Source organism: Meles meles, chromosome 1 (genome assembly GCF_922984935.1).
Source record: "Meles meles chromosome 1, mMelMel3.1 paternal haplotype, whole genome shotgun sequence".
Lineage (NCBI taxonomy): Eukaryota > Metazoa > Chordata > Mammalia > Carnivora > Mustelidae > Meles > Meles meles.
The window spans coordinates 150692563-150720464 of NC_060066.1; the positions used below are offsets into that span (position 1 = coordinate 150692563).

At 38.0% G+C, this 27902-nt stretch overlaps 1 protein-coding gene across 1 annotated transcript; it reads right to left on the bottom strand.

Annotated features, from left to right (window-relative positions):
* Window positions 1-11531: 11531 nt before the first annotated feature.
* LOC123943311 (interferon-induced protein 44-like) lies at window positions 11532-27702 on the bottom strand. Its single transcript, XM_046007359.1, has 8 exons — window positions 27246-27702; window positions 23310-23346; window positions 22332-22527; window positions 20699-20848; window positions 17758-17929; window positions 16407-16507; window positions 14295-14469; window positions 11532-13207 (listed from the first exon to the last, which is right to left on the bottom strand). The coding sequence occupies exons 1-8, from the start codon at window positions 27700-27702 to the stop codon at window positions 13176-13178; spliced, it is 1320 nt and encodes a 439-aa protein (XP_045863315.1). The 3' UTR covers window positions 11532-13175.
* Between the last annotated feature and the right edge of the window lie 200 nt (window positions 27703-27902).

Genomic DNA, 27902 nt, shown 5'->3' on the forward strand with positions numbered 1-27902 from the left:
AATAATAGTCTCAAGACTTCTGCTACTAGGATTACCAAATGATAAAGCTGTCTGTTTCATTCCAAGGAAAAAAAAATGACTGGACTTGATGAGAGGGTGGGGTGCTATGACCTTTGGTGGTTTCTATAGCCTAAACCCAGGAACCAGTTTCCAGAAGAAAAAAAAACGAAACATGAGAACCAATGCAGCCAGTCCCTCACATCTCAAAATTCATTGTTCTTTCATCTTCATACATTTAATCCTTTCTTCATCAGATGCTGGTCTCAAGATTCTTGGGTTTCTTTTATTGTTGTTTCCACGGTGGGTTAATTCACCTTGAACTAACTACACACACACAAAAGGAAAAAAAAAAGACTGGAAATCCTGAGAGATATCTTTACAATATAAAGTATATTATATTTTCACTGAGTGGCAAAGGGATTCACTTTGTGATAATAGAGATAATAGAATTATGTGACACAGAAGACTCCAAACTATGACCTACATGAGAATGGAATTTGGTCCCAAGGAGATCTTCAGCAGGTGAAATGCCACCGAGAGAGGATGAAGCTGTGATGACTACTCATGTCTGAAATGCCATTGGATACCCTTTTTGTCCCTTTTATTATATTTTCATGCAGATACTGAGCTCTATGACAAAGTACTCAGAACCCAATTCTATCTCTCTTCACTATTGTTCGCTGCTTCTCAGTAACCATAGAATCTTTATTTTCCCAAATTATGGAAGTAGAAGTCTTCAATGTAATGTTAATTTCTTAAAAGCAGGTCTGCTGTATAAGTCACAGGCAATGCAGTGTTTCCTATTGCATTTCCCTGATGACTGCTGGTGTTGTTCATCCTTTGTGAGGTCATTGGCCACTTTCGTGAGGTATCTCTTCAAATCCTTTGCCCATTTAAAATTCTTTTATCTTTGTATAAGAGTTCTTTATATGCTCTGAGTGAGGTCTTAGCTTGCTTTTTGGCTCTCAGCTCCTTGAGGACATAAATCTTTCAAACAGAAAAGGTTTTTAATTTTTCTAGTCCAATTTTCTTTTAATTTTTTTAAAGATTTTTATTTATTAGAGAAAGAGGACAAGCAGGGGAGTAGCAGCGGAAGAGGGAGAAGCAGGCTCCCCGCTAAGCAGGGAACCCAAAGTGGGACTCAATCCCAGGACCCTGGGATCATGACCTGAACCGAAGACAGACACGTAACCCACTGAGCCACCCAGGCGCCCCTGATCTAGTCCATTTTTTCCATTTTTCTTTTAGAAATACAGGTTTCGTGTCCTGTTTAGAAAATCTTTGTCTAATCCAGTATCATAAAGATTTTCATTTAAGCTTTCATACATATTTTTAGCTCTTACGTTTAACCTCGTGGCCCATTTGGGGTTAACCTTCGTACGTGGGGTGGGTTAAGGGTTGGAGTTTCTTTCTCCCCCCTGCATTTATTTATCTATTTGTTCGAGCACTATTTTTGAAAAGGTGATCTTTTTCTGTTGAATGACCTTGGAACTGAAAATCCACTGAACATTAAACGTGAGTGCGCTTTCTGATGCGGTTCTCTAGCTCCAGCCAGGACGCACCACATTAGAACAGCAGGTTGCCCATTTGAGCCCAGCTGGAGCCCTTCATCATGGGTCAGTTTCAGGAAGAGCTCTCAGAAATGTCAGAGCAGGTGTCACGGGTGACTTATAGAGCCAAGAAGCTACCTGATTCTCCACCTGTTTGCATATCCAGGCACTTTGGGGAAGGCACCTGGGAAGAAGAAAGTAAACAACTTATTTCTTTAGATATTTTAAGCGTAGTCTGGCTGTCCTTAATCTTTGATTTCAGTGAGGGATTTGATCACTCTGGAGCATCCTATAAATTAATAAATGATGATTGAAAGGAGTGCACGGGTTACAATCAGCCCTTGTGAGTCTTTGTCTTATAATCCTGCATATTATCCTAAATTTTTGCAATGTATTTATAATAACTGGCATTAAGGGAAAACAACAATAATAAATGTTGTGCAGGGAAAATAACAGTTAATGAGTTGTCATTTTATGACTGATACTGGCTCTGAATGCAACTGATTCATTCTGTGACTAATGGTAAAAAAGAGAAAGCATGAAATCAGCCACTGAGCAGAGCCCCCTAGCCATCATCCTGATCAGCAATCACTGTTGAAGCTCCCAGGGCCTGCATTCCTGTGATTCTTTCCCAGTGCAGACGTGTTCCAGGCCTCTAGGGTCCTCGCTCCCCTGATCTGCCTTTTCCTTCCTATCTGCTATGTCTGTCCCTCTCCTGCCCTCCCCACTACCCAGGCCTCACTGCAGATTATGAGTTTGTCTCTTCCTCTCTGTGCAGACTTCACCTGCCTGGAGTCATGAAATGATATTCTCGCTTCTCTAGGCAGTCTCGTCATCTGAGCCCACAAATGACACACCGGGACCAATTACAGATCCTTGGCACATCGTTTGGTAATTTTAAATGATCTATGAAAACAGAATAAACATGAATTGATTTTTATGTCCTACTTTGATTCTACTCAGCTGCAAATTGTGATAAAACTGGTTTTGAATAGAAAACTAGGAAAAGGGGAGATAAAAGTCACAGAAAGATGGTCTGTAACCTACAGTTGCCAATGTCTTCCTGTATTTCTCCCACCACTCACTCACCAAAGATACTTGCAAAATCGGGTTATATCTCTTAGGACCTCATGTGTCAGAGGTGTGTACTTCATAGAGTTTTAGCTGCCTGCCCCATATACGCAAACATTTAAATCATAATATCATAGAATTTCAGAGCTGGGAAAGAGCTTAGAATTAATCTTGTGAAGTCCAAGCTCCTAATTCTACAAATAAACTAAATCTTACAGAAGTTAAGAAATTAACCTCAAATCACAGAACTACTTAATGATAGAGCCAAATGTTGACTCCCTTCTTCCAAAGTCCCATTTTAACGTTACCTCCTCGGAATCTAGAATCTGGAACAGTACTCTGCACTGTAAAGAATCTCATGAATAATAATCTTGAAGGATGGAAGGAATCAATTTACTTGGATACAAATAAGAGTCCATTCTTATAACTTACAATTTACATGATTTTCAGGATAAGCATATTTTCCATGCATAAAAATATGGAATGCATAGAAAATGTAGCCCAGACTAGTGTTCAATGTTTTAAAAACAAAATATGCCTGGAAAAGAAGCAAAATTAGAACAGTACAGGAGGGAGTCTCAAAAAACCGTAGTCTGAGACTTTGAAGAATATCTAAAGTCTGTGGAGATCACAAAATAGTTGCAAGTTTCTAGAAACTGAGATCTTGGAACAACTAACTAAGGCTTATCTGTTGAAATGCATGCCCTTGGCATGGCTATGATTCAGGTAGTTGGTATCATTTTAATCCAGACTGGGCCCTGGATAGCCTCAATCCACACCCTGAAAGGAACCACCTCACCATTCCAGGGACTGCCATAACATTGGAAAATACATAGTTTGAAGGTACGTCTGTGGATAGTGACCAACTCTAATACTGGTGTTAATAAATCAGCCCCCTTGTCACTTGTGAAGGAAAAACATATAGACCCCAACTTTCTTACCCTCTGGGGCCTTGTCTTGAAAAAAGATAGAAATCTTCTCTGTCCTTGGAAGAAAAAAAAAAAAAAAAAACAGTCTTTTAAAAAAAGTTCAATGTACTAGAGTGCCTCAGTAGTTCAGATGGTTGAGCATCTGTCTTCTCCTCAGGTCATGAACTCTGGTTTCTGGGATCGAGCCCCACATTGGGCCCCTGGCTGACTCAGCAGGGAGTCTGCTTCTCCTTCTCCCTCTCCCCCTGCTTGTGTGCTGTCTCTCTCTCAAATGAATAAATAAAATCTTTTTTAAAAGTTCAATGGACTTATTTTTCCAACTACATTATGTTCGTGCCAGCAATGGATTCTCTGAAAAAGAGAGCAAAATCTTGACATCCGTTGCAGCTTCAACCTCCCCACACCTCAGGAAGAAAGTTCTTTTCCTGTCGTCTTGAACTAATACTAATAGAAGTTCGCCCTGGGGCTGTAGTCCCTGGGCAGTGGATGGAGGCAAACCACCTCAGGTAATGCCCTATGGACACAACTCACAGTCCACACACTTTGGCATCAAAGAGAGTATTGAATCAGGGGGGCTTTTTGGTCAAGCATTAGCCAAAAATATTTTTAATATTAGGAGAGGAGGATACATATACAAGTCATCATACTGTAAAGCAAAAATTTTTGTTACAGAAGAAATATAACTGAAGTACTATAAAGTACCAGTGGGATATTCTATGTAACTGATAACATGAGAAAGGTTATAAAATGAGGTACATTTGGGCTTTGAACAATTTGTAAATTCCAACAGGAAGAAACAGAGAGACGGCACTCCATGCTGCAGTGAAGGCATGAACATTCATCCTGTGTTTAGGAATGGAGAGAAGACCAGAGGTCACAATGTAAGTTGTAGGGACGAAAAGAGGGTATAGGATGGCCCGCTGCACCTTTGCCTCCAGGTCTGTTCCTCAGGCAGGCACCTGATTCCACCAGTGTCACAGAAAAGCCCACTTTTTGTGCATCTGGGTGCTCAGTCAGTGAAGTGTCTCCCTTCGGCCCAGGTCATGGTCTCAGGGTCCTGGGATCAAGTCCCCCATCAGGCTCTTTGCTCAATGAAGGTCTGCTTTTCCCTCTCACTCTCACTTTGTGCTTTCTCATTCAAATAAATAAATAAATACTCCTGAAAGAAAGAAAGAAAGAAAGAAAGAAAGAGAAAAGGAAAGGAAAAAAAAGAAAAGAAAAGAAAAGAGCCTACTTCTGCAGGCTGCTTTCTCTAGGCTCCCACCTTAGCTGGTTTATGTCTGGGTCTGGCCAGTGGGAGGGACCTGCTAGAGATGGGAGGGCAGACGTGGGAGATGTTGGGCTCCTCTCTTACAGAAGCATCATCTTCTGGCTCTAGCTCCCATAGCATAGCTCCACCCAGAGCAGCGTCACTTGTCACAAGGAAGCTTCCACTTCGGTTAGCTTCCTCTTTAAAGGGCTCTGGCCTTTTTGTCCCGGGAACTCTATCTTGTCACATTGTGCTTTCCATCCTGAGGGTGATAGCGGCTTCCTGATTCAGCTGAAGGAAATTAGAAAACATCACCCCCAAAATATGCCTCTTGGACATAAAAATTATTTTGAGCTAAAAGCGATTAAGAAGCAGGAAACGCAAGACAATCTTCCCTTATCCTCCTCCTTTCTGCCTAAAGGTAAGTTATAAATTCTCCCTTTCCTGGAGACAGACTCCTATTATCCCCAAGGTAGCACCAGAGCAATGCACAGAGGAGCCTTACTCTGTGAGCGCCCTCCCATGTATTTACCGTCCCACAGCCTGCCATCCTTGGAAGCCGGAAACTGCTCTCCTTGTCCTGTCATTTCCCTACAAATTTATTGTTCTTCGTTGAAGATGTTACATAAGCTGGAGTTGTAAGCTACAACTTTGGATGTTGTTTGTTTTTGCTTTTCGGGGGTTTTTGTTTGTTTGTTTGGGGGGGGTTGCAGTTGACATACAATGTTATATACATTTCAGGTGTACAACATAGCAATTCAGTATTTCTGTACATTACACAACGTTCACCTCAAGTGCAGTCAGCATGTATCACCATGCAATGTGACTACAGTGTTACTCACCATATTATTCCCTCTGCCCTACTTTTCTTTTCTTTTTTTTTTTTTTTTGATGTTTTATTTATTGATTTGACAGAGAAACACAGCGAGAGAGGGAACACAAGCAGGGGAAGTGGGAGAAGGAGAAGCAGGTTTCCCGCTGAGCAGAGAGCCCAATGTGGGGCTCAAGTCAGGACTCTGGGATCATGACCGGAGCCAAAGACAGAGGCTTCACTGACTGAGCCTCCCAGGCGCTCCGTATGCTGTAATTTTCATCCCCACAATCTATTTATCTTTTAAGTGGATAATCCCCTGTACATATTTGCCCACCCCCTACCCCCAATCCTTCTGACCATCAGTTTGTTCTCTGTATTTGAGTCTGATTCTGATTTGTTTGGTCATTTGTTTTGTTTATATTTTTTTAAGTAAAGATTTTTATTTATTTGTCAGAGAGAGAGATAAAGAGAGAGAGAGAGCATGCACAATCCGGGGGAAAGGAAGACAGAGGGAGAAGCAGGCTCCCCGCCAAGCAAGGAGACCGATATAGGACTCCATCCCAGGACCCTGGGATCATGACCTGAGCCGAAGGCAGCTGCTTAACCAATTGAGCCACCCAGATGTTCCTTGTTTATATTTTTTTAAAGATTTATTTATTTTTTCCAGAGGTAGTGCAGAGGATCAGGGAGAGAGAGAATCCTGGAGCAGACTCCTTGCTGAGCGCAGAGTTCGAAGACATGGAGCTCAATCCCAGGACCCTAAGAGCATGACTTGAGCCAAAATCAACAGTTGGATGCTTAACCAATTGAGCCACCCAGGCATCCTTGTTTTGTTTGAAGATTCCACGTATAAGTAAAATCATAGGGCATTTGTCTTTCTCTGTCTGACTTATTTTAGTTAGCATAATACCCTTTAGATCCAACCACAATGTTGCAAATAGCAAAATTTCATTCTTTTTGTGGCTAAGTAATATTAAGTTGTAACTTAATTGTAATTGGGGATCCTCCATTTATCCACTGATAGATACTTAGGTTGCTGCCATATTTGGGCTATTTTAAATAATGCTGCAATGAATATAAGGGTGTGTATCTCTTTTTCTAAGCCACAACTCTGAGTTACTCACTGAGGTTTCTCCCTCATGATGTACACAGTGCATGTGCTAATAAACGGTTTTTCTCTTGCCAATCTGACTTCTGTTAAAGAGCCCCAGCTAAAAACACTTCAGATGGGAAGAGGTAAAGTTTCGTCTCCTATACTTGGCTAACCTATAGTTTGCTTCTCAGTCCTTCATTTGACCTCTCGCCTTTCCATCACTTGCATAGCCAAATTTCTACATTAAATACATTAAATTACATTAAATTAAATTACATGCATTACATAATACATATAAATTACATGTATTAAATTAAATACATTGCTTAAATGACCTGGAGTTCTTTCTATTTTCTGCTGGAGTCTCATGAATGCAGATAGCCCTTAAGACTAACTATTAAAAGGAGTAACAGCTTCAGCTCCTACTTCTTTGCCTTTTCTTACTTTAGTTTCCTATACTTCAAAATAGTTTTTTGTTATTGTTCTCAATTGGTATTAAATGAATTGGGTTCACAAACCATCTACCTTCATGTTTTCTGATCACTTCATTTAGTCTCCCAAAATTTTCTTGGGCATCTATTATGCTCAGAAACTACACTATTTGGACTCCTGCCCACAAGAAGCTCTGTGCCACGTAGGCAGTCATGCAGGGAGATAATTCATATAGAGTGTCATGATGCTTGAGTGGTATCAACAAAGAATCAGCAGAATGCCAATGGCAGAGAAAATTCTTTATTGGTAAGTGGTAGATGGGAATGGAGGAGGAATATTGGAGAAGGTCAGGGGAAAATGGATAATGGTTAATGGCAGTTATTGGGCCTACTGTGTTTTAGACGCTTTTCAAAAAAGTGCTTTACCTATGCTTTCTCATTTAATCTTCAAAATAATCAGTGTAAGTAAAGTATCCTCATTTACCAGATGAGAAGACAAAGCAAATAGAAATTAAGTAACTTCCCCAAAGTATGAATGAAGCCATGGAGACAAGAAGATGCACAAAACAGTAAAGAAGAGGCAGTCACTCAGTTGAGCGCTTGTTTTAGGGCTTGAGATCAAATATGTCCAGATTAGGAAAACCATCCTAAAAAAGGGTTGGACTCAATACTACGTAGCTGAAAGGAATCCGCTGTAAATCTATCTAAAGGCACCACTGGCGCAGAAATGGAACATATTTTCATGCTTTTGTAGCAATTTGCTATAATAACTAATTTGCAAATTCTCAGTTCATATGTAATAATCCTAAATCAAATAGAAATTAAAATTGAGAGAACATGGCGCTTGAAGAATAATGTTTCTCCTGGTCCCCACAATTGTGATTTATCTATACAAATTAATTCCTGTACAAGTGGGTTCAAGACTTCATTATCCAAAAGTAATGTAATTGGGGATCCCATTTATGAAAAGCAAAAGGCAAAAGTACCCATTTAAGCCTCAAGTATTATATATTCAAATTTCTGTCCTGCAGGTTAGCAAAAGTGCTAAAATACAACACATTAATGTTAGCTTAGAAAGTAAATATGTATAAATAATAAGTCTAATGTAATGCCAGAAACATTAGAGAACGCAGACCACAGCATTTCCAAAGTACTACCACATCTTCAAAACCAGGAGAAAATTATCTTCTATTTAAATGTTGTATACCTTTAAAAAAATCACACACTTGAAAATTTGTTGTGTCAGCTTAAGAATTAGAAACCCTAGCAGTTTTAATTCAAGCTTCCAAATTCAACCTTCAGCCTCTTTTCCACTTTGTAAATTGGCCAGTAGAGGGCAGACGTGACCAAGCCATTTAATATGTTTCTATTTGCTTTTATAAATTTTGAATTTGAGTTACAGTGCACCCTTTGAAGGCAAAGGTATATTAAAAACAACAACAACAACAAAACACCGCATATCAAACAACCAAAAGCAAAAACTCTGATAATTTGGCTTTTGGTCTCTTTCATTTTTGTTATGAGCTTTCAAAGTCCAAGTCTCATCTTTGTTTTCAATTATAGTAAAGTTAAATTTACAATAGGGAAACATAGTAACTTATCAGTTTGTTGTTGTACAAGATTGGCAGTGTCCATCAGCACCTGAGTTTCTGTTTCTTAGTGCCTGCACTGATAATCTAGCTGTATGTATTATCTAATTTAGCTCTTACAAAATATCTATGAATAAACTGTTATCATCATCTGTCAGATAGGGAAATGAGAGACTTCTTAAAGATCACATAATATGTAGCAAGACCCAGTTTTGTCTAATTCTCATGTTTGTATATGATATCACTTCTCATTTTTCCTGCTTTACTTATGAAATATATAATACATGCAGAAAGTACATAAAATACAAATGTACAACTTAAAAACAATTATAAAGCAAATATCCATGTCACAACCACCCTGTTCGAAACAAAGGAAACTTTTAATTTCTGCAGAATCCTTAGGTGACCCTTGACTCTTCACAACCCCAAACCCTTGAAAGGTAATTATCATCTTCACTTTTAGGATCATTATTTCCTCTCTTTTATTTAGAACTTTTGTGAGATTTATATAAACCTATACATAATGCATAGATTCATTCATGTCTTTATCCTTTTGGCCAATATTATATTTGCAATATTTACACTGATGTATATACTTATAGTTCTTTAATTTTCTTTGTTATATGAAATGAAGTACTCTATATAATATACCACAATTTATTACCTTTTCTACTATTGATGGGCATGTGGGTTGCTTCCAACTGGGCCTATTATGAACAAGGCTACTACAAAAATTCTTATACGTGTATTTTGATGCACCCTAAAAGTATCCTTAAGATACGTAACTGAGAGTCAAAATGCTAGCTCATGGGGTCTCTCTACATATTGTGAACTTTACTAGAAACAATCCAAAAGTCTGTTTACAGGTGAATGGATAAAGAAATGTAGTATATTCACACAATGAAATACTACTCAGCAATAAATAGAAAGAACTATTGTTACATACAACCACATGGTTGAATCTCAAAACACACTGAATAAAAGAAGCCAGACACAGATGAGTATATTCTGCACAATTTCATGTATACAAATTCTAAAAGAGCGAAAAGTAACTTAGAGTGTCAGAGTACAGAGTACAGACCAGTGGTTATCAGAGGACCAGAACAAGAGGTGGAATAAAAAGAATGGATTACAAAGGCACTCTGTAATTTTTTTTTTTTTTTTTTTGCAGGGGGGAATAGAAATATTTGTTATCTTGACTGTCAAGACTATTTTAAGGTACATTCATATGTCAAAACTCACTCAATGTTACACTTTAAATATATGTACTTTATATGTCAATTAAATCTCAATAAATGTAAAAAAGAACCAAATTATTTTAGTTCGGATCTTTTTCTTTTTTTTTTTTTATTTATTTTTTTCAGCGTAACAGTATTCATTGTTTTTGCACAAAACCCAGTGCTCCATGCAATACGTGCCCTCCCTATTACCCACCACCTGTTCCCCCAACCTCCCACCCCTGACCCTTCAAAACCCTCTGGTTATTTTTCAGAGTCCATAGTCTCTTATGGTTCGCCTCCCCTTCCAATTTTTTTTTTTATAAACATATAATGTATTTTTATCCCCAGGGGTACAGGTCTGTGAATCCCCAGGTTTACACACTTCACAGCACTCACGATAGCACATACCCTACCCAATGCCCATAACCCCCTCCCCCTCTCCCAACCCCACCTCCCCCCAGCAACCCCGTTTGTTTTGTGAGATTAAGAGTCATTTATGGTTTGTCTCCCTCCCAATCCCATCTTGTTTCATTTATTCTTCTCCTGTCCCCCTAACCCCCCATGTTGCATCTCCATGTCCTCATATCAGGGAGATCATATGATAGTTGTCTTTCTCCGATTGACTTACTTCACTAAGCATGATACTCTCTAGTTCCATCCACGTCGTCGCAAATGGCAAGATTTCATTTCTTTTGATGGCTGCATTAGTTTGGATCTTTTTCTATTACTAATTATGTAGAACATGTTTCTTATGTACTGGATATTTGAATTTCCTTTTTCTTTAGAGCTCCCTTTTCAAGTCTTTGGTTCATTTTCTTTTATATTTTAGTTTTCTTCTAGACCTGTAGGATTTCTTTGTACGTCCTTTTACGAGTTCTTCGCTAGTTATATTTCTCCCACATATTGCTGTATCTTTTTACTATCTTGATGGGATTTGTTGAATATAAAAATTACTGATTTTAAAAAATTAAAATTAAAATTAAAAAAGTTACTGATTTCAATATAGTTGAATTTTCAATCTCTTTTGAGATTAAGCTTTTTGTATCTTGTTTAAGAAATATGACTTAAGAAATATTTCCTTACCCCCAAGTTATAAAAGTACACTTCTATTTTATCTTCCAAAATCCTTTTAGCATTTAGGTGCTTAGTCCACCTAAAGTAGGCTTTTGCATATGATGTGAGGAATTCACTTTTATTTTTCCCCATATGGGTGGCCAATTGACTAGACCATTTATGAATTGTCTGTTGTTTCTCCATTCATCTACCCCTATCATAGAACAAATGTCCAGACATGTTCGAGTCTGTTTCTGGACTCTCCATTCTGTTCCATTAATTCATTAACCCACCACAGTTAAATTTACATTTCTTAATATGTCTCTTTATACCTGTTTTCCCCCTTCATTTATCAAGAACATCTTGGCTGTGTTTGACACTGTACACTGCTCTGTAAATTTTACGATCATGTCAACTCCTTCATGATGCTACTTCTCATTTTCAAGCTACATTTACAAATTGAAATACAGTATGTTCCCACTATGGACTCTTTATTATTATACAAAATTGGAAAGACCCAAAATCAAATGGCTTATTTTTATATAGCTTTAATTAGAAAAAATTTTAATGCAACAGATATGTATTGTTGACCTACAAGGAAAGTATTAGAACTTCTCATTAACGTGACAATAATAGGATAGATGAGAACAAATTATCTTTACCTATGTACAGTAATACGAATCAAAGAAGTTAGACCCAAAAGAGTAAATAGTGCATAATGCTATGTTGGGGATAAAAAAGAAAAAGACTAATCTATGCAATTAGAAGTCTGAATAGTGAATATCCTATGTAGCTAGACTGGGGCTTAAAGGGAACTTCTAGAATGTTCTGTTTCTTACCTGAGTTCTAGTTTCATGGCTTGAGTCTATCAAAATGTATTGAGCCATATGATTATGAACTGTATACTTTTTATGTGTATATACTACTTTAATAAAAAGCTTTTTAAAGTTAATGATTTTTAGACTTATTAATAAGACTTTATGTTTTTATAAAGAATATATCTATTCTTATATTCTAAGTGAGAAACTAAATAGAAAACTTCCCGAATTCACAAGATACATATTAAGGTGCCTCTCCAGCTCAGTTAATCCACAGTGGTCATGTCTATGATTAAATCCCTCCTTCTAATAACAAATCACTCTTCTTGGGCAAGTATTACTTAAGATGGGATGATCATATTTCTCTCCCTTCTGCAGAGAAAGTGATTGTTCTTGGACAGTAGGCATATGATTTGAACTAAATCAACTGCAGTCCTTTTTTGGATTATTTCACCATGAAACTGGAAAAGAAAAGCCCTCTTCCTTTTTGGGTCATAAGACTGAATGAATGTCAGCTTGGATTCAGATGGTTTAAGATTTATCAAGAATGCTAGCCCGAGAGAACGACAGCAAGAGACACAAAGAAGGAACCAGAGAGGGTGTGTGCGTGTGTGTGTGGGGGGGTGCGTGCACACACATGCACATTTGTGTGAGAGAGAAAGAGAATAGCTTTTGAATTTCTAGATTCTATCATTTCTGAGGCAGTTCAGTTCAACCCCAGCCTTTTATATGGTTTGATTATTTTTTCATCATGTAATTCAGGTTGAGTTTTATCACTTGTAACTAAAATAGTCATAATTGACAGAAAAATCAAACTATAGTTCTTGTCAGCTTTAATCCCCTCAAACTCTTACCAATATTGTCACATCCTAAAAGAGGGTTTCAGATATTAAGCAAACCAAAAAATGGCCTTAGTTTAAAAAGTACACCATTAACTGGAGACCCAAAGAGAAGATCAAATAATTTGGAAATAAAATAAGAAGGCAAAATTAAGATGATGTGGGTGAAGACCAAATGATGCTGACAAAATAAACTTTTCCAAAACCACACACCCACACTTAAGTTAAATTCAGACTTTGTAAGAAGAAACTTTGATTTTTTACAGATACAGAACATAAATCCAAAAGAAATTATGTTCCCTTTTCCCACCATTAATGGCTGTAAAGCCCACTGTTTCTAGTTCTTTGCAGGCATTATGATTTTGCATATGTATCTTCAACCCAGACATAAATAAAACATTCCCCTTCTGTTTCAGCTACTTCTCTTTTTCCTGTGTTTTCTTATTTTTCAATTTTCAATCTTCTATGATGAGATAAAAATTATCAGGATGTGAAGGGTTCACATATTTTTTCCTTCTTTTACACACTTGGTGATTTCTCTTCTTTGACCTCTGAGAAAAGAGAAACAAAATATTCTTGCTGGATTATTTAGGGAAAAGCAACCAGGAGGAGGAAGAACATTGGGCTACTGGGGGGGATCTAAGCCAACCAGCCCTGACTTTGGGAGTGCATGCTCCATGAAGAAGAGAAGACATGAAGAAACCAAGATGGTAGAGTCAGTAGTGGCATGAGAGTTTTTTAGCAGCTTGCAAGGGAGAGAGAATAAAGAGGATATGATATTCTAATTTTATTTCTCATAAACCAAAATAAGATTTGAGTATAAATTGAAACTTCTGTCTGATTTTTTAAAAAGATTTTGTTTATTTATTTGACAGACAGAGATCACAAGTAGGCAGAGAGGCAGGCAGAGAGAGAGAGGGAAGCAGGCTCCCTGCCGAGCAGAGAGCCCGATGTGGGGCTCGATCCCAGGACCCTGGGATCATGACCATAGCCAAAGGCAGAGGCTTTAACCCACTGAGCCACCCAGGTGCCCCTCTGTCTGATCTTTGACTGAAACCGTGCAGCATGTGTTCTTGAGAGAATCTGAGAGAGAATACATGTAATGCTAAAATCTGAGGCCATAAGTATGAAAGTCACATATGTCTACCTAGCACTGACTACATGGCATTAAGAGGAACTCTGAGGCGGGAGACACATCAAAAAAGTCAAGTTAAAAAGGCAAAAACATAGGTCCCAAGAAAGGGGCAAGTAAGCAAAGATCATATCTGAGCAGGAACAACACTGATCCAATCCATTTCTGGGTCCCAAGAAAAAAAACACATTTTGAGAGAAGAGGGCAAGGATACAACTTGGAGTGTTCACACAGTAGAAATGACAGAACTATATCATTTCAAAGATTCTATCTTTAGACATGGGAGGAAAGAGAAGTAGAGCAAATCCCTAGGATGTACCCTAAGGGTGGGGAAATCAGGAACTGTGAGGGAGCAGAAAACACACCCAGTCAGTGAGCTACAGGGTAGGACTCCTCACGAGACGGTGACCTACAGTGACACAGTGAACTTCCATGTACCCAATAGATCCAAGCAGGAGTAGCCATTCAGCTGACACCTTCAAGTGTCAATTCCACCAAATATCTACCTGTTTGCTCAGGAGGCAAATCCTCCAAGAAGTCATCTGCAGCCCACAGCATCTGTCTCAGCGCAGAGAGGATCAGAACGTCCTTTACAGAGTCCAGCTCCCACTCTGAGGTGTAATTACTAACCACCAAGATGTCAGAAAGAGCAAATCCAAGTTCTCTGTGGACGGTCTCTAACTGCAATAGAGAAACAGTGACCAAGACTATTTTAGGTCAATATATACCATGAAAGCAGCAACAAAACGCAGGCGCTTAGCAGAAGTATTCCTGTTGGGGAAAATAAAGATAGAAATCTGGTCCCATAAACACTTTCTTAAAGAGCTTCACAAGTCAGTCTCTGGTGTCACTACCAACTTTCATCGAGAATACATATCATAGATTTCATATGAGTTAGAAATGAAAGGTAACTAATAGTTCCATGCAGATTACTTTGAAACTGAAGCATTTTTAACGCTTTATGCTAGAGTCTGCAATTTCCCTGTTTCTTATTCAAAGTTATTCTCATGATTAGTCAATTTTACTAGATTAGCTTAGTATGCTATTTTAATTCTTGCTTAGACAAATTTATCTGGGGAATGACACCACTTGGGTTCAAAACAGGGCTCTGTTATTTCTCGTCACGGTCAAAAACACTGGCAAATGCTTTACTCTCTGTGTGTTTGTTTCCTCATCTATAAAATGTGGTAATGACAGTACTCATCTCACAGAGCTGTTGTAAATATTGAATAAGAAAATGTATCACATATTTAGTGCTCAACAAACACTAGATAGCATTACATGTTCCCAACCGGTATTCCCAAATCCGGTTCCTTTTGACTCCAATTCATTCTACATGTAGATGGCAGATTAATTTTTGTGATGCTTCAGTTTGGTTATATCACTACTTTTTATAGCTGCATTATCTACAATAGCCAAATTATGGAAAGAGCCCAAGTTTCCATTGACTGATAAATGGATAAAGAAGATGTGATATATATATATGTATATATATATATATATATGAAAAATCTCGCCATTTGCAACAATATAGATGGAACTAGAGAGTATTATGCTAAGTGAAATAAGTGAGAGAAAGAAAAACACCATATAATTTCACTCATATGTGGAATTTAAGAAACAAAACAAATGAGCAAAGGGTAAAAAAAGAGAGAGAGAGAGACAAACTAAGAAACAGACTCAAGAATAGAGAGAACAAACTGAAGGTTACAGGGAGTGGGGGGGACAGCTAAATACGTGATGGGGATTAAGGAGGGCATGTGCTGTGATGAGCACTGGGTGATGCATGGAAATGCTGAATCACTACATTGTACATTGGAAACTAATATTATACCATATGTTAACTCACTGGAATTTAAACAAAACTTAAGAGAAAAAAATCGCTATAATTCCCCATAATGTGCCCAATTAAGTAAGGTCACCTCATGCAAATATAACTTCTTTATCTCCCCCTACAAGGATTCGGCCCTCCACTAAACTGAATGACTCCATGCTTCCCACTCACACTGCCTCTTCCTACACTACTGTATTGACTTAGGCTATACTCAGCCTGATTTTTTCCCCCCTTTTGTCTCTTCACCTCCCAAAATCCTCCTCCTCTTTGAAACCTATTTTCCAGTGACACTCCAGGAATGAAATCTTCTCCATTTCCTTTCACACAATATTTTCCTCCTCTAAACTTTCGATTTTATTTTGAATCCCTTCATAAGATTTATCATACTCATACTCTGTCAATTTTTTCCTATCCCTCTCCCCCACCCCCCCCTCACCTCCACTGATAAAATTATTACCTTTTGAGTGCAGAGAAATCGTTTTAATTATCTGTGTATCTGGTTAGCCACTATCACACTAACTCAATTACGAAAGGCAATCAATAAATATTTGTTGAATTGAACCTATTTGGGTTAAATTAGAATGAACGGAATGATCTGTGTCCATGTAAAGATGAATATATATTTAATTTTTAAATTTGAGACGTAAGTCTGAATTACCCAAGAAATTATTTTAATTCTTAAGTTCAATAGGTGTCCATTTTTATTTTTATTCATAGCAATATCATGTGATTATAGTGACATATCCCAGAAAATGTGTCTGCAAAGAGGAACATCACTCATTACCTTAGGCTTCACAAGCATACATTTGTATATGTCTCCAAGGTCACCTCTGCTAATCAGGTCCATGCTATCCACATGAGTGAGCAAAACCACATGTGCCACACCTAGGCCAAACAGATACTTGTCACTTTGATCGTTAAAGACAGCATCAGTATGTTTCAGTTAACCAGGGATCAATTATGCAACAGGCTATCTGTGGAGCAAGTTCAGAGACTTGGGAAGGCCCACCATCCCTTAAAAATGCACGGCTCAAGTACTCAATAGTATCATAGGAAATTCCCTTCATTGCTTTCCATGGTAAGAAATGTGGCTTCCGATGAAACCACCTTTTGGAAGAGATAACTAAAGAGGTAACTAGTGATACAATACTGTTAATTGGTCTCCTATCCCATCCAAACGGTTGTTTTTATGGAGACTAGAGAAAAGAGATCTCACAAGCAAGATGGGGGAGAATCCTCCAGAAGCCAATAGCATGTGTAAAAGCATCACAAGGACATTGTTCTTCTATGGCAATGCTACAAGCACCTCCCTGCACACCTCACTGGCAAGGTTTCAAATTACACTGAGCAAGTAAGCCATTCCATGCTTCTAACTTAATCAAAGCTGTGACAAACTGGCTCTTTTCCCGACAGAATGGGTAATAAAGCCAAGAAAAGCCAGTATGGGGCACCTTAATTCCCCGATCCTGTCTACCTTCCCCTAAGCCTTTATGCTACCCCGCCCTACCTAACAGCTTACTTCCCTGCCTGTTTTCTTACTGATATACTGTTTTCCACTTCTAATCATTTAAGGCCCAAGAAGAAATCTAGAACTTTTGGTAAATGAATCTATGTTAGGATACAGTGGTAACAGGTAGTGAAGACTGTGTTAAATTCTTCAAATATATTGATTTGTTTAACCCTTATAATAAATCTCTGAGATAGGTGCTATCCTTATACTAATTTTCTAGGTTAGGAAATTGAGACATAGAGAATTTAGGTCATGGCACGAAGTCATATAGCTATCGAGTGCTTGATTTGTTTGAACCACACTGAAGGGCCACAGAAGATTCACATATGCAATTTCTCAGATTTTTCACCCTGTTCTAAAACTACCCTATAATAATTAACTGCCCTCAACAGCAGAGTGGAACAAGACTCACCACACTTTTTTCTTTTTTTTTTTTTTTTTTTTATTTATTTGACAGAGAGAAATCACAACTAAGCAGAAAGGCAGGCAGAGAGAGAGGAGGAAGCAGGCTCCCTGCAGAGCAGAAAGCCCGATGTGGGGCTCGATCCCAGGACTCTGGGATCATGACCTGAGCCGAAGGCAGAGGCTTTAACCCACTGAGCCACCCAGGTGCCCCAAGACTCACCACACTTTATCAACTCCCTTCGAATTTTTTTGATCTTTGCCATCATGTCACGAGAGAGATATTCAATAGAGTTGATGTCGAACACAAGTGCCACACAATGGATTCTGTCCTTCAGCAATGGGTTGTCAATATAGTTACTATGACCCGGTGTGATTGGTTTTGTGGAATTAAACTGCAAGGTAAACATAACGCAACATTTTAATGCCATGAATATTCATGAGCACATATTATATATCAGGCAGTGTGCAAGTCTCTGATATTATGAGGCTAACAATCCGGTAGAGAAGACAGTCTATGCAAGTAGCCAGCAGCCCATTCCCTCAGTCACGTAAAGTTTCCGAAGAAGGGGACACGTAATCTGGGAGCTGAAAAGTAGGGGAAGTTGGTCTGATAAAAGGAAGGAGCACATGGCCAAAAGCATTCTAGATAGAACCAATGTGGGCAAGATGGAGGTGAGAGCCTTCAGAAAGAAATGTGGTTTCACCACACAGAATGCAAAGGCTGAAAGTGGTTCAAAATGAGATGCATTTACTCTTGAACTAGCAATCCTTTTGCTGGGAATCTGTCACAGGTATGGCAGTAAAAATACAAAATGATGCAAGCACAAGTCTATTAACTTCAGGACTACCACGTGTAGTGGCAGGATTCTAATGTACCAATAACATAGAGTAGTTCATGACTTCTCTAAAAAGAGGAGAACCAGAGACCTGTATTTTCTTATATTGCAAAAAAGGAAAGTATACCATAAATTTTTGTATTTTTTTAAAGATTTTATTTATTTGACAGACAGAGATCACAAGTAGGCAGAGAGGCAGACAGAGAGAGAGAGAGGGAAGAAGGCTTCCTGCTGCTGAGCAGAGAGCCCAATGTGGGGCTCGATCCCAGGACCCTGGGATCATGACCTGAGCCAAAGGCAGAGGCTTTAACCCACTGAGACACCCAGGTGTCCCTTATATGGTTATTTATAAGAAAAAGGAAGAAATGTATTTGAAGGGCCAGAGAAAGGAAATAGATTCTTTGACTACGCCCTATTTCGTAAAGTTGAATTTAGACTCTATTTCAGTATACCAAACCTAACTGTATGTGGTTTGGGTAAATGTTAGTTGACTAGGAAGGGTAGGTTTGATGTTTGTCATCAGAGTATTGGCGTACTTGCTATGATCTATGGATTAAATGTTAAGATGTATTAAATTTGATTCTAAGAAATACAGGGGAGGAGAAAGTGAATAGACACAGGTGATGAGCCATGAGTCAAAAACTGATGAAGCTGAGTAAATGAGAATTCATTAAATTGTTTGTCTACTTTTGCATCCTTTAAAATCCCCTATAATAAAGTTGTTTTTTTAAAAAAATGAATATTGAAAAACAAACTTTCCCTCTACAAGTCAATTGTACTAAAGAATGAAAAGCCCTTGCATGAGTAGAAAAATAAAACATTTTGTGTTTCTGGATAAGAACACTGGATATGTAAAGATGTAAATCAAATTTTGATATAAAGTTTTAATGTAATTTTAATCAAAGCAACAACAAATCAAACACAAACAGGCTCACTTAGAAAGTATATTGTGAAAATAGTGCAGAAAAGCAAATGCAAGAAATAAGTAATGAATATGACTTGTCCAGTGAGGTATCAAGACACAGTTGATTGCTATGGTAGTTACAACAATTAAACGATGTGGTAATAAAAAGAATATCATAAAGGAATTGGTAAATACATCAACAGAGCAAACCAATCCCTATGTTTGGTAGGGAAAAGATGCAAAGACATTCAAGGAAAGATGCTGGCACAACTGACTGTTCATTTGGAACAAGATAAAGTAATGATTAATTCAAAATCTAAATGTCTATACAAAGGACTAGAAAGTCTTTAAAAAATGACAGACTATGGGCGCCTGGGTGGCTCAGTGGGTTAAGCCGCTGCCTTCAGCTCAGGTCATGATCTCAGGGTCCTGGGATCGAGTCCCACATCGGGCTTTCTGCTCAGCAGAGAGCCTGCTTCTCTCTCTCTCTCTCTGCCTACTTGTGATCTCTCTCTGTCAAATAAATAAATAAAAATCCTTAAAAGAAAAAAAAAAATGACAGACTAAAGTAGTTTTCTCTTTAATTCCCTCTTCTCCTGTCTAGAACACAGACAGGCCTCAGTGTGAACATCTGGAGAGCATTAAGGATGAAAGCCACACGTCTTAGTCAGCTTGGGCTGCTATAACAAATGTACCATATTTGGTGCCATGAAAAACAAAAATTACTTCTCACAGTTTGGGGGCTAGAAAGTCCAAGATCAAGGTGCTAGCAGATTTGGCCTCTGATAAGAGCCCTCTTTCCTGGTTTGTAGATAGCTACCTTCTTGTTGTGTCTTCTGTGGCAGAGAGAAAGATAATCTCTCTTTCTAGCTCTTCTTGTAAGGACACTAATCCCATTCATGAAGGATTTACCCTCATGATCTAATCACCTCTCAAAGGCCCCACCTCCTAATACCATGACCCTGGGGTTAGGGCTTTAGCATGTGAATTTTGGGGGAACACAAAGCACCCCATACTGAGGGTCTCATAAGAGAAAGTGAGATGGACCCCTGAAATTGATAACCTCAGAGAGTGTCCACACTGATTAAAAGTTGCCTACCCTTCAGACTTCCTGTTACATAAGAAAAATTTCCTATGTGAATAAATCGATGTATTTGGATTTCTGTCTCACACAGCCAAAGGCAATTGAACATACAACAAGATTCAGAGTTGTTATAACAGCTATGACAGAAGAGTCTCTTGGATGTTTTAATTCTTTCTAATATAAGATATCAAAAAAAACAAATGACCTTGAACAAATATAGTTCAAGAAAGTGAATGGTAATGCATTAAATTAGATTAGATCTGCTGTCATCAATAGCAAGCAAAAACAAACATTTTAAATATCAGTTATAATTTCTCAGTGATTAGCCCAATCATACCTGGTATCTGTCCGAAATGTGGCCTTTTAAGATGCAGACTATGTCATCCATGCACAGTCCTTCATCCTTCTCACCCAGCCCCATTGAGTCACACAGAATAAACGGCAGGGCATTGCCAGATCTCTGTTCCTTAATGGAATATGTCCTGTACTACAGAGGAGAAAAAAAGCAATTTTAAGAGTACATTTTGTTTATTGCCAATGGAGATAAAGTCTACATGGAATGAAGTCAAATAATCTTCGACAAAGCAGGAAAGAATATACAATGGAAAAAAAGAATATACAATGGTACTGGGAAAATTGGACAGCTACATGTAGAAGAATGAAACTCAACCATTCTCTTACACCATACAAAAAGATAAACTCGAAATGGATAAAAGACCTCAACGTGAGACAGGAATCCATCAGAATCCTAGAGGAGAACATAGGCAGTAACCTCTTCGATATCAGCCACAGCAACTTCTTTCAAGATATGTCTCCAAAGGCCAAGGAAACAAAAGCAAAAATGAACTTCTGGGACTTCATCAAGATCAAAACCTTCTGCACAGCAAAGGAAACAGTCAACGAAACAAAGAGGTAACCCATGGAATGGGAGAAGATATTTGCAAATGACAATACAGACAAAGGAGTAATATCCAAGATCTATAAAGAACTCTTCAAACTCAACACACACAAAACAGATGACCACATCAAAAAATGGGCAGAAGAGATGAACAGATACTTCTCCAAAGAAGACACACAAATGGCTAACAGACACATGAAAAAATGTTCATCATCATAAGCCATCAGGGAGATTCAAATCAAAACCACATTGAGATACCACCTTACACAAGTTAGAATGGCCAAAATTAACAAGACAGTAAACAACATGTGTTGGAGAGGATGTGGAGAAAGGGGAACCCTCTTACACTGTTGGTAGGAATGCAAATTGGTGCAGCCATTTTAGAAGACAGTGTGGAGATTCCTTAAGAAATTAAAAATAGAGCTTCCCTATGACCCTGCAATTGCACTACTGGGTATTTACCCCAAAGATACAGATGTAGTGAAAAGAAGGGCCATCTGTACCCCAATGTTCATAGCAGCAATGGCCACGGTCACCAAACTGTGGAAAGAACCAAGATGCCCTTCAACGGACGAATGGATAAGGAAGATGTGGTCCATATAAACTATAGAGTATTATGCCTCCATCAGAAAGGATGAATACCCAACTTTTGTATCAACATGGACAGGACTGGAGGAGATTATGCTGAGTGAAATAAGTCAAGCAGAGAGAGTCAATTATCCTATGGTTTCACTTATTTGTGGAGCATAAGAAATAGCATGGAGGACATGGGGAGATGGAGAGGAGAAGGGAGTTGAGAGAATTGGAGGGGGAGATGAACCATGAGAGACTATGGACTCTGAAAAACAATCTGAGGGTTTTGAAGGGGGAGGGGGTGGGAAGCTGGGTCAGCCTGGTGGTGGGTACTATGGAGGGCACGTATTGCCTGGAGCACTGGATTGTGGTGCATAAACAATGAATCCTGGTACACTAAAAAGAAATTTAAAAAATAAAAAATTTAAAAAAAAAGAATTTTCAAAACTACTTAACTTGAACAAAGAAGCAAAGGCTGAGTGACTTTGAATGGACATACCTTGCCAGATACCCCAGTTGTATCAGAGCCCACCAGAGCCTGGTGTGTTACGTGGCCTCGGAAAACAGACTTTACTGAGTTGAAGAAGCTAGACTTCCCAGCCCCAGTGGGACCCAGGAGTAGAATCCGTATTTGTTGAACGAGGCCTCCATATGGACTGTAGGTTCTCGTGTCACACAATAATCTCTCATGGAGTCTGTTCAGACAGATAATTATAACAACAGAGAGTACATCACAAGAACTTACCATAAATTTTCCTAGAATTCCTTTTCTTTCCTTATATATTATTATTTCTTTTTGATTAGCAACTTGCTTTCCTGTTGAAAGGACAAGCAACTATCCTACTTCAAATCCTACCATAAAAGAAGAAAAAAGCAAAAATAACACTTACAACTAAAGCCAATCAGATACAAAACCTTTCAGATTTAAGCAACCAGTTCATATAAGCCTAATAATAAATATGAACTGTGTTATGAAGATAGCTTATCAAAAATAAATTTCAAAAAGCACAACATAACGTGTGACTTTTGAAGTTTATGTAAGCAGATAATTTCTAACATGAACATTGAAGTTCATTTAAGTATCCTCTACCTACCAGCCACCCTTTCCAATGCAATTCTCTAAAGTAGTTGAAAATGTAACTTCAAGAAGTCTAAGCAAAAATGTAGACATGCAGCCAAATAATTATTTTCCTTCAAGTATATAAAAACATTAGGAGTGCTTTCCCTTTACCCGGCATTCTTTCTGTTTTAACATTGGTATTATCAAGTAGTTTTATGATTATAAATATAATTATAGTTTATTCTTGATGATCCAAAAGTTATGTTATAATCTGTGTTACCAAGTTAACAGAACCTATAAAAAATAAGTCTACGGTAATAAACAGAATAACAGAACATTATTTTAATTGACTTATTTTATAATATACAATATATAATATTTACAATAAAAACATTATTTTAATTGACATTGACTTACTTAGTAATCCCTTTCATGATTCTTTCATTCAATAAATCTAGGGAAATAAAGAAAAATGAAAAGCACAAGTTGTTGAATGATGGTCTAACTGAATGTCAATGCATTCACTAGGGTAAAATACAGAAATAGCTTTTCCATGACAGCAGCACAGTACAATGAAAGCAAGTGGAGAAAATTCTGCAAATCTCCTTAACATCTCTTTTGAAGAATCTAGTGCTAGAGGCAAGGTGGGCACTGTAAGACTAGATTGCCCACAGATCTCTTCTCACCCAACTACTTAGCAGTAGGATGTGGCTTGCCCCAACATGGGAAATGAGAACTGGGGTCCTTTCTGAATCAGAAAAGCAAGGCATAAAGGCAGGGGGACAGGCCAAGGAAAGACTGGGAATACTTTAAAATAGTTCCTCTCCATAATCCAAAAGGCCTGGAAGGGATAATGTACAGAGATACAAACAAAAAAAAAAAACCACAGACACCAAATCTTCTCTAAAACCTACTATCTACAACTGGAGTTCCTGGAACTTCCAGTCCAATTGATTTTCTTTGTGGCTCCAAAGAGAGTGCAGGACGCATCCCTCACCCAATCAGAGCACAGTGAGTGGTTCGGGGAGAGCTGAGGACTTTACGTGAACCAGTGAGACTCGGGCCCAGAATTTTACTTCCTGTGAAGAGATGCTCTTTGGTGATAGATTTAAGACTGGACGGATCAGCTGCAGGGTGTCTGGATGGCTTAATGGGTTCAGTGACTGACTGGGTTTCCGCTCAAGTCATGATCTCCCAGTAGTGGGATCGAGCCTGGGTCAGGATCCATGCCCCACGTTGGGCTTCATGCCCCACGTTGGGCTCCATGCCCCACGTTGGGCTCCATGCTCCGCATAGCACCTGCCGTGGATTCTTCCTCTCCTTCCCTCACTCACTCAGCCTCTCTCTCTCTAAAATAAATAAATGATAAAATCTTAAAAAAAAAAAAAAAAAAAAAACCCTGAAAGGATCAGGTGTAGTGACGCTGGCAATTCTCTACACTACAAAAAAACACTGTGCAAAACTTTTAAAAATATGGCTACACACACGGAATGAAAACCTCTTTAAATGACCAAAAGTAAAAATAGTGAAGACTACATACAATGACTATAATAAAACAAGAGAAGAGTTAAGTGTACACAGAGAGAAAAGTCATTTCTTGGACTTTTACAAAGCACCTCTTAACTTTAACATCCAAAAGGAAATTCAAAATCAAAACTGTAAATATAGAGAAGATAACCAGAATATAAACACTTCATATCAACCCTGTGATAAAAGTATACTTTGTTAATAACAAGAAAGAAGAAAAGTTTTGAAAATCGAAAAGAGAAACAGAAATGACTACAGAAACAAACCTTAGAAATATTAGAAGGAATTAACCAAAATACAAGGCAAATTTTATAAGTTGAAAAAGGATAGATTAATATAGTAATTAATATAGTAAATTAATATAAAATATATATTTATATATAATATATATTAATATAAAAATATAAAATATAGTAAATTAATATAGTAAAATAAATTACTGCTAATCTAATCAAAGTAAACCAGATTCACAAAATATCATGCCACAGTTCATGTGCCAAAATGGTTACATATTGTAACAAAAAGTGTTGGGAAAAATCTGGAAGTGACAGAAATTCTCATATACTGCTGTGGTGAGGGCAATTGGTATGACTACAGTGGAAAGCTTTGTCAGTATCCACTGAAGCTGAACATACACCAATCCGATGACCCAGAAATTTTATATATGTATTCTTTAAACAATATGAATGTGTGAACCAAAACATAAATACACGAAGGCCTACAGATTCTATGGATTTATAAGGCATGTCTTCATGGGAATGCTATGTAAGCTGATTGTCTTAGTCTGCTCAGGCTGCCATACAAAATACCATAAACTAGGACAACAGAAAATTTATTTCTCACAGTTCTGGAAACTGAGAAGCCCAAGATCCCTGTGCAGCAAGGTAGATTTCATCCTGAGGCCTCTTCCCTTGCCTTGTAGGTGGCCGCCATCTCACTGTGTTCTCCTATGACTTCTTCTTGTATATTCAAGGGGAGAGAGTAAGCTCTCGGGTGGCCCTTCTTATATGAATGCTTTTCCTATTGAATTAAGACCCCACTCTTAGGACCTCATTCAACCTTAATTACTTCCTTAGAGGTCCCATCTCCAAGTATAGTCACACTGGGGGTTAGGGCTTCAACATATGAGTCTTGGTTGGGGGCTACATTCAGTCCATAGCACTAACATATAAGCGTTCCATAATGTAACCACTCTTCAATACGTAAGATGACTCACAAAGTTCAAAAAACAACAGGCAGGTTGTTTTACAACCCTGACTATTGTTTTATCTAGAAAGCATATGTCTAATATGCAAAGAAAGACCCTAGGAGCCATGTAGAATATTCTTGTACCCTTTCTGACTTCTCCGAGATTTCTGACTGCTTTTATCCTTATCCATGAAATGATTAGTCAAGCCTGATACTGGGTAAGCTATCTGAATTGTAGAGGTCTGATTTTATAATCCACTCCCTTGTTTAGCTCAGTCCCTCACACATAATATTGAATGTAAGAGGCCAGACACACAAGGGTACACATTGTGATATGATTCTACTTAGATAGAATTCAAAAAGAAGAAGTAACTAGTGTCAATGAATCAAAGTAATAGTTATCTTTGGTTGGTAATAACCAGGAAGAATCAGCAAGGAGCTTTTTGAAATGATAATAATCTTATGTCTTCATCCAAGTAGTAGAGACATTAGTGTGTCTAGTTTATAAAAGCTTGTCGATTGGTACATTTATCAATTGTGCATTCTCTGTTTATGTGTTATACCGCAATAAAGTTTCCTTAACTGAGCCAGGATTGTCAGCATCATGACATATCCAAGTAAACTGACCAGACATCAACAAATTTTTTTTAGATGTTTGAGGCAGCCAGGAAGTAAGATCAAATCATTCAAAGGGAAACAATAAAAACAAACAATTAAGTCTGGCCCTAGGTTTTCCACAGCAATATCAGTACGTGAAAACATTACAAATCCCCCAAAGAATTATGTACTCTGATGATCATTCAAGTATAAAGACCACAGACAACTAGTTTGGAACATGCAAATACTCAAGAGGATATTATTTCTAGGGCCCCTTCTTTTCAATGGATAGACATAAATAACTATTTCAGAGATGAAATGTAAATGGCCAATACACATAAACTTGCTAATAATCAGGAATAAGCAAAGAAGAAAATGGGAAACCATCTTTTGACCATCAAATTGCAAATATTCTAAAGTTTCATAATATCAAATATTGGCAAGAAGATAGGGAAATAGGCATTTTTATAACACTCTTGGGAAAAGTATAAAAGCCTTTGAGATGTGTCTATCAAAGTGCAAATGTAAATCTTTCTTAAACAACAAAGCCACTTCCAGGAAGTTACTATAAAGAGTATTTTTGTGCAATTATATTCACAAATACGTTACAAAAGCATTGTTGATAACAGCAAATATTGGAAACAATGTCCTTTAGCAGAGAAATAAGTAAATTCACTTTGGTCTGTTAATATAATGGATACAGTGGGATATTGCAGGATCTAGTACCAGTCAAGAGAAGTTTGAGGTTTGGTTTCATTCTAAAAGAATCTCACAATCTTTAAGTTTGCTGCCTCTTCCCCCTTCCTTCTCCTTCTACCTTCCCTCCCCCTCCCCTACCCCATCTACCACACAAACACACTCCAGAAAATTCTGTATAGTCTACTTTTGACCATGGCTGGGTCTCAGCAAACAAGGTTTGTCCAGGTTTCAGTCTGGGTCAACCCAGAGATAAGGACATTCTTTCCTTAAAGAGATGGGTGGCTTCAAACCCTCCAAACATTCAGGAGAGAACTCTATGTAAGCCTATCTGATTAAACTTACCTTCACAACGAAAAACTTCACATTCCTCAAAGGAAATAGGTTGATTTTGAGGCAGTCCAAGTTTTTTAGCTGCATCTAAGTTTACAGTCACATGTTTTTCCCTCAGATCTAGGAGGAACCCTGAATTATTATTCCATCTTATACTACATTCATAAAGAAATGTAGATGGTGAGTACGCTCCTACATCACATTCTGAAATTTCATTCTCTTGAAAGGCAAAAAGGACAATGGGAACCGTGTCATCTTTCTTGTAATTCTCTTTTATATAGGCCCCCCAAACATAGCATCCACCATAAATCACCATCAGAGTAGGCCCTTGGTGACAGCATCTCTTAAGAAGATTAAATCCAGAGAATTCATGGACACTAGCTTTATAGAGAAGGGTAAACTGTTTTCCTCCAAAATAATTCTGCAGCTTCTTTTCTTGCATCGCCGTCAAACGAGTCACCACTGCCATGCTTCTCAATCTAGCAGAAAATCAAACATACATTAAATATTGAAAACCGGGTAACACATACTGGCACGAAGCTTGTATATGTGCCTCTTACGTACTCTACATTACACTTAAGGTGAGTAAAAAGACGATGAGCAGATAACAGAAAAATTAACTCGTTTTTCATTCTAAAAAAAAATTTTTTTTAATTAAAAAAGGCTATT

Coding starts and splice junctions, on each gene's coding strand:
- LOC123943311 (XM_046007359.1), bottom strand. CDS start 27,702: ATGGCAGTGGTGACTCGTTTGACGGCGATGCAAGAAAAGAAGCTGCAG. Junction 16,508..17,757: donor AAGGGAGTTGATAAAGTGTG/GTGAGTCTTGGG, acceptor TGTTTGGCCTAG/GTGTGGCACATGTGGTTTTG. Junction 14,470..16,406: donor GTATGCTTGTGAAGCCTAAG/GTAATGAGTGAT, acceptor TCTCTATTGCAG/TTAGAGACCGTCCACAGAGA.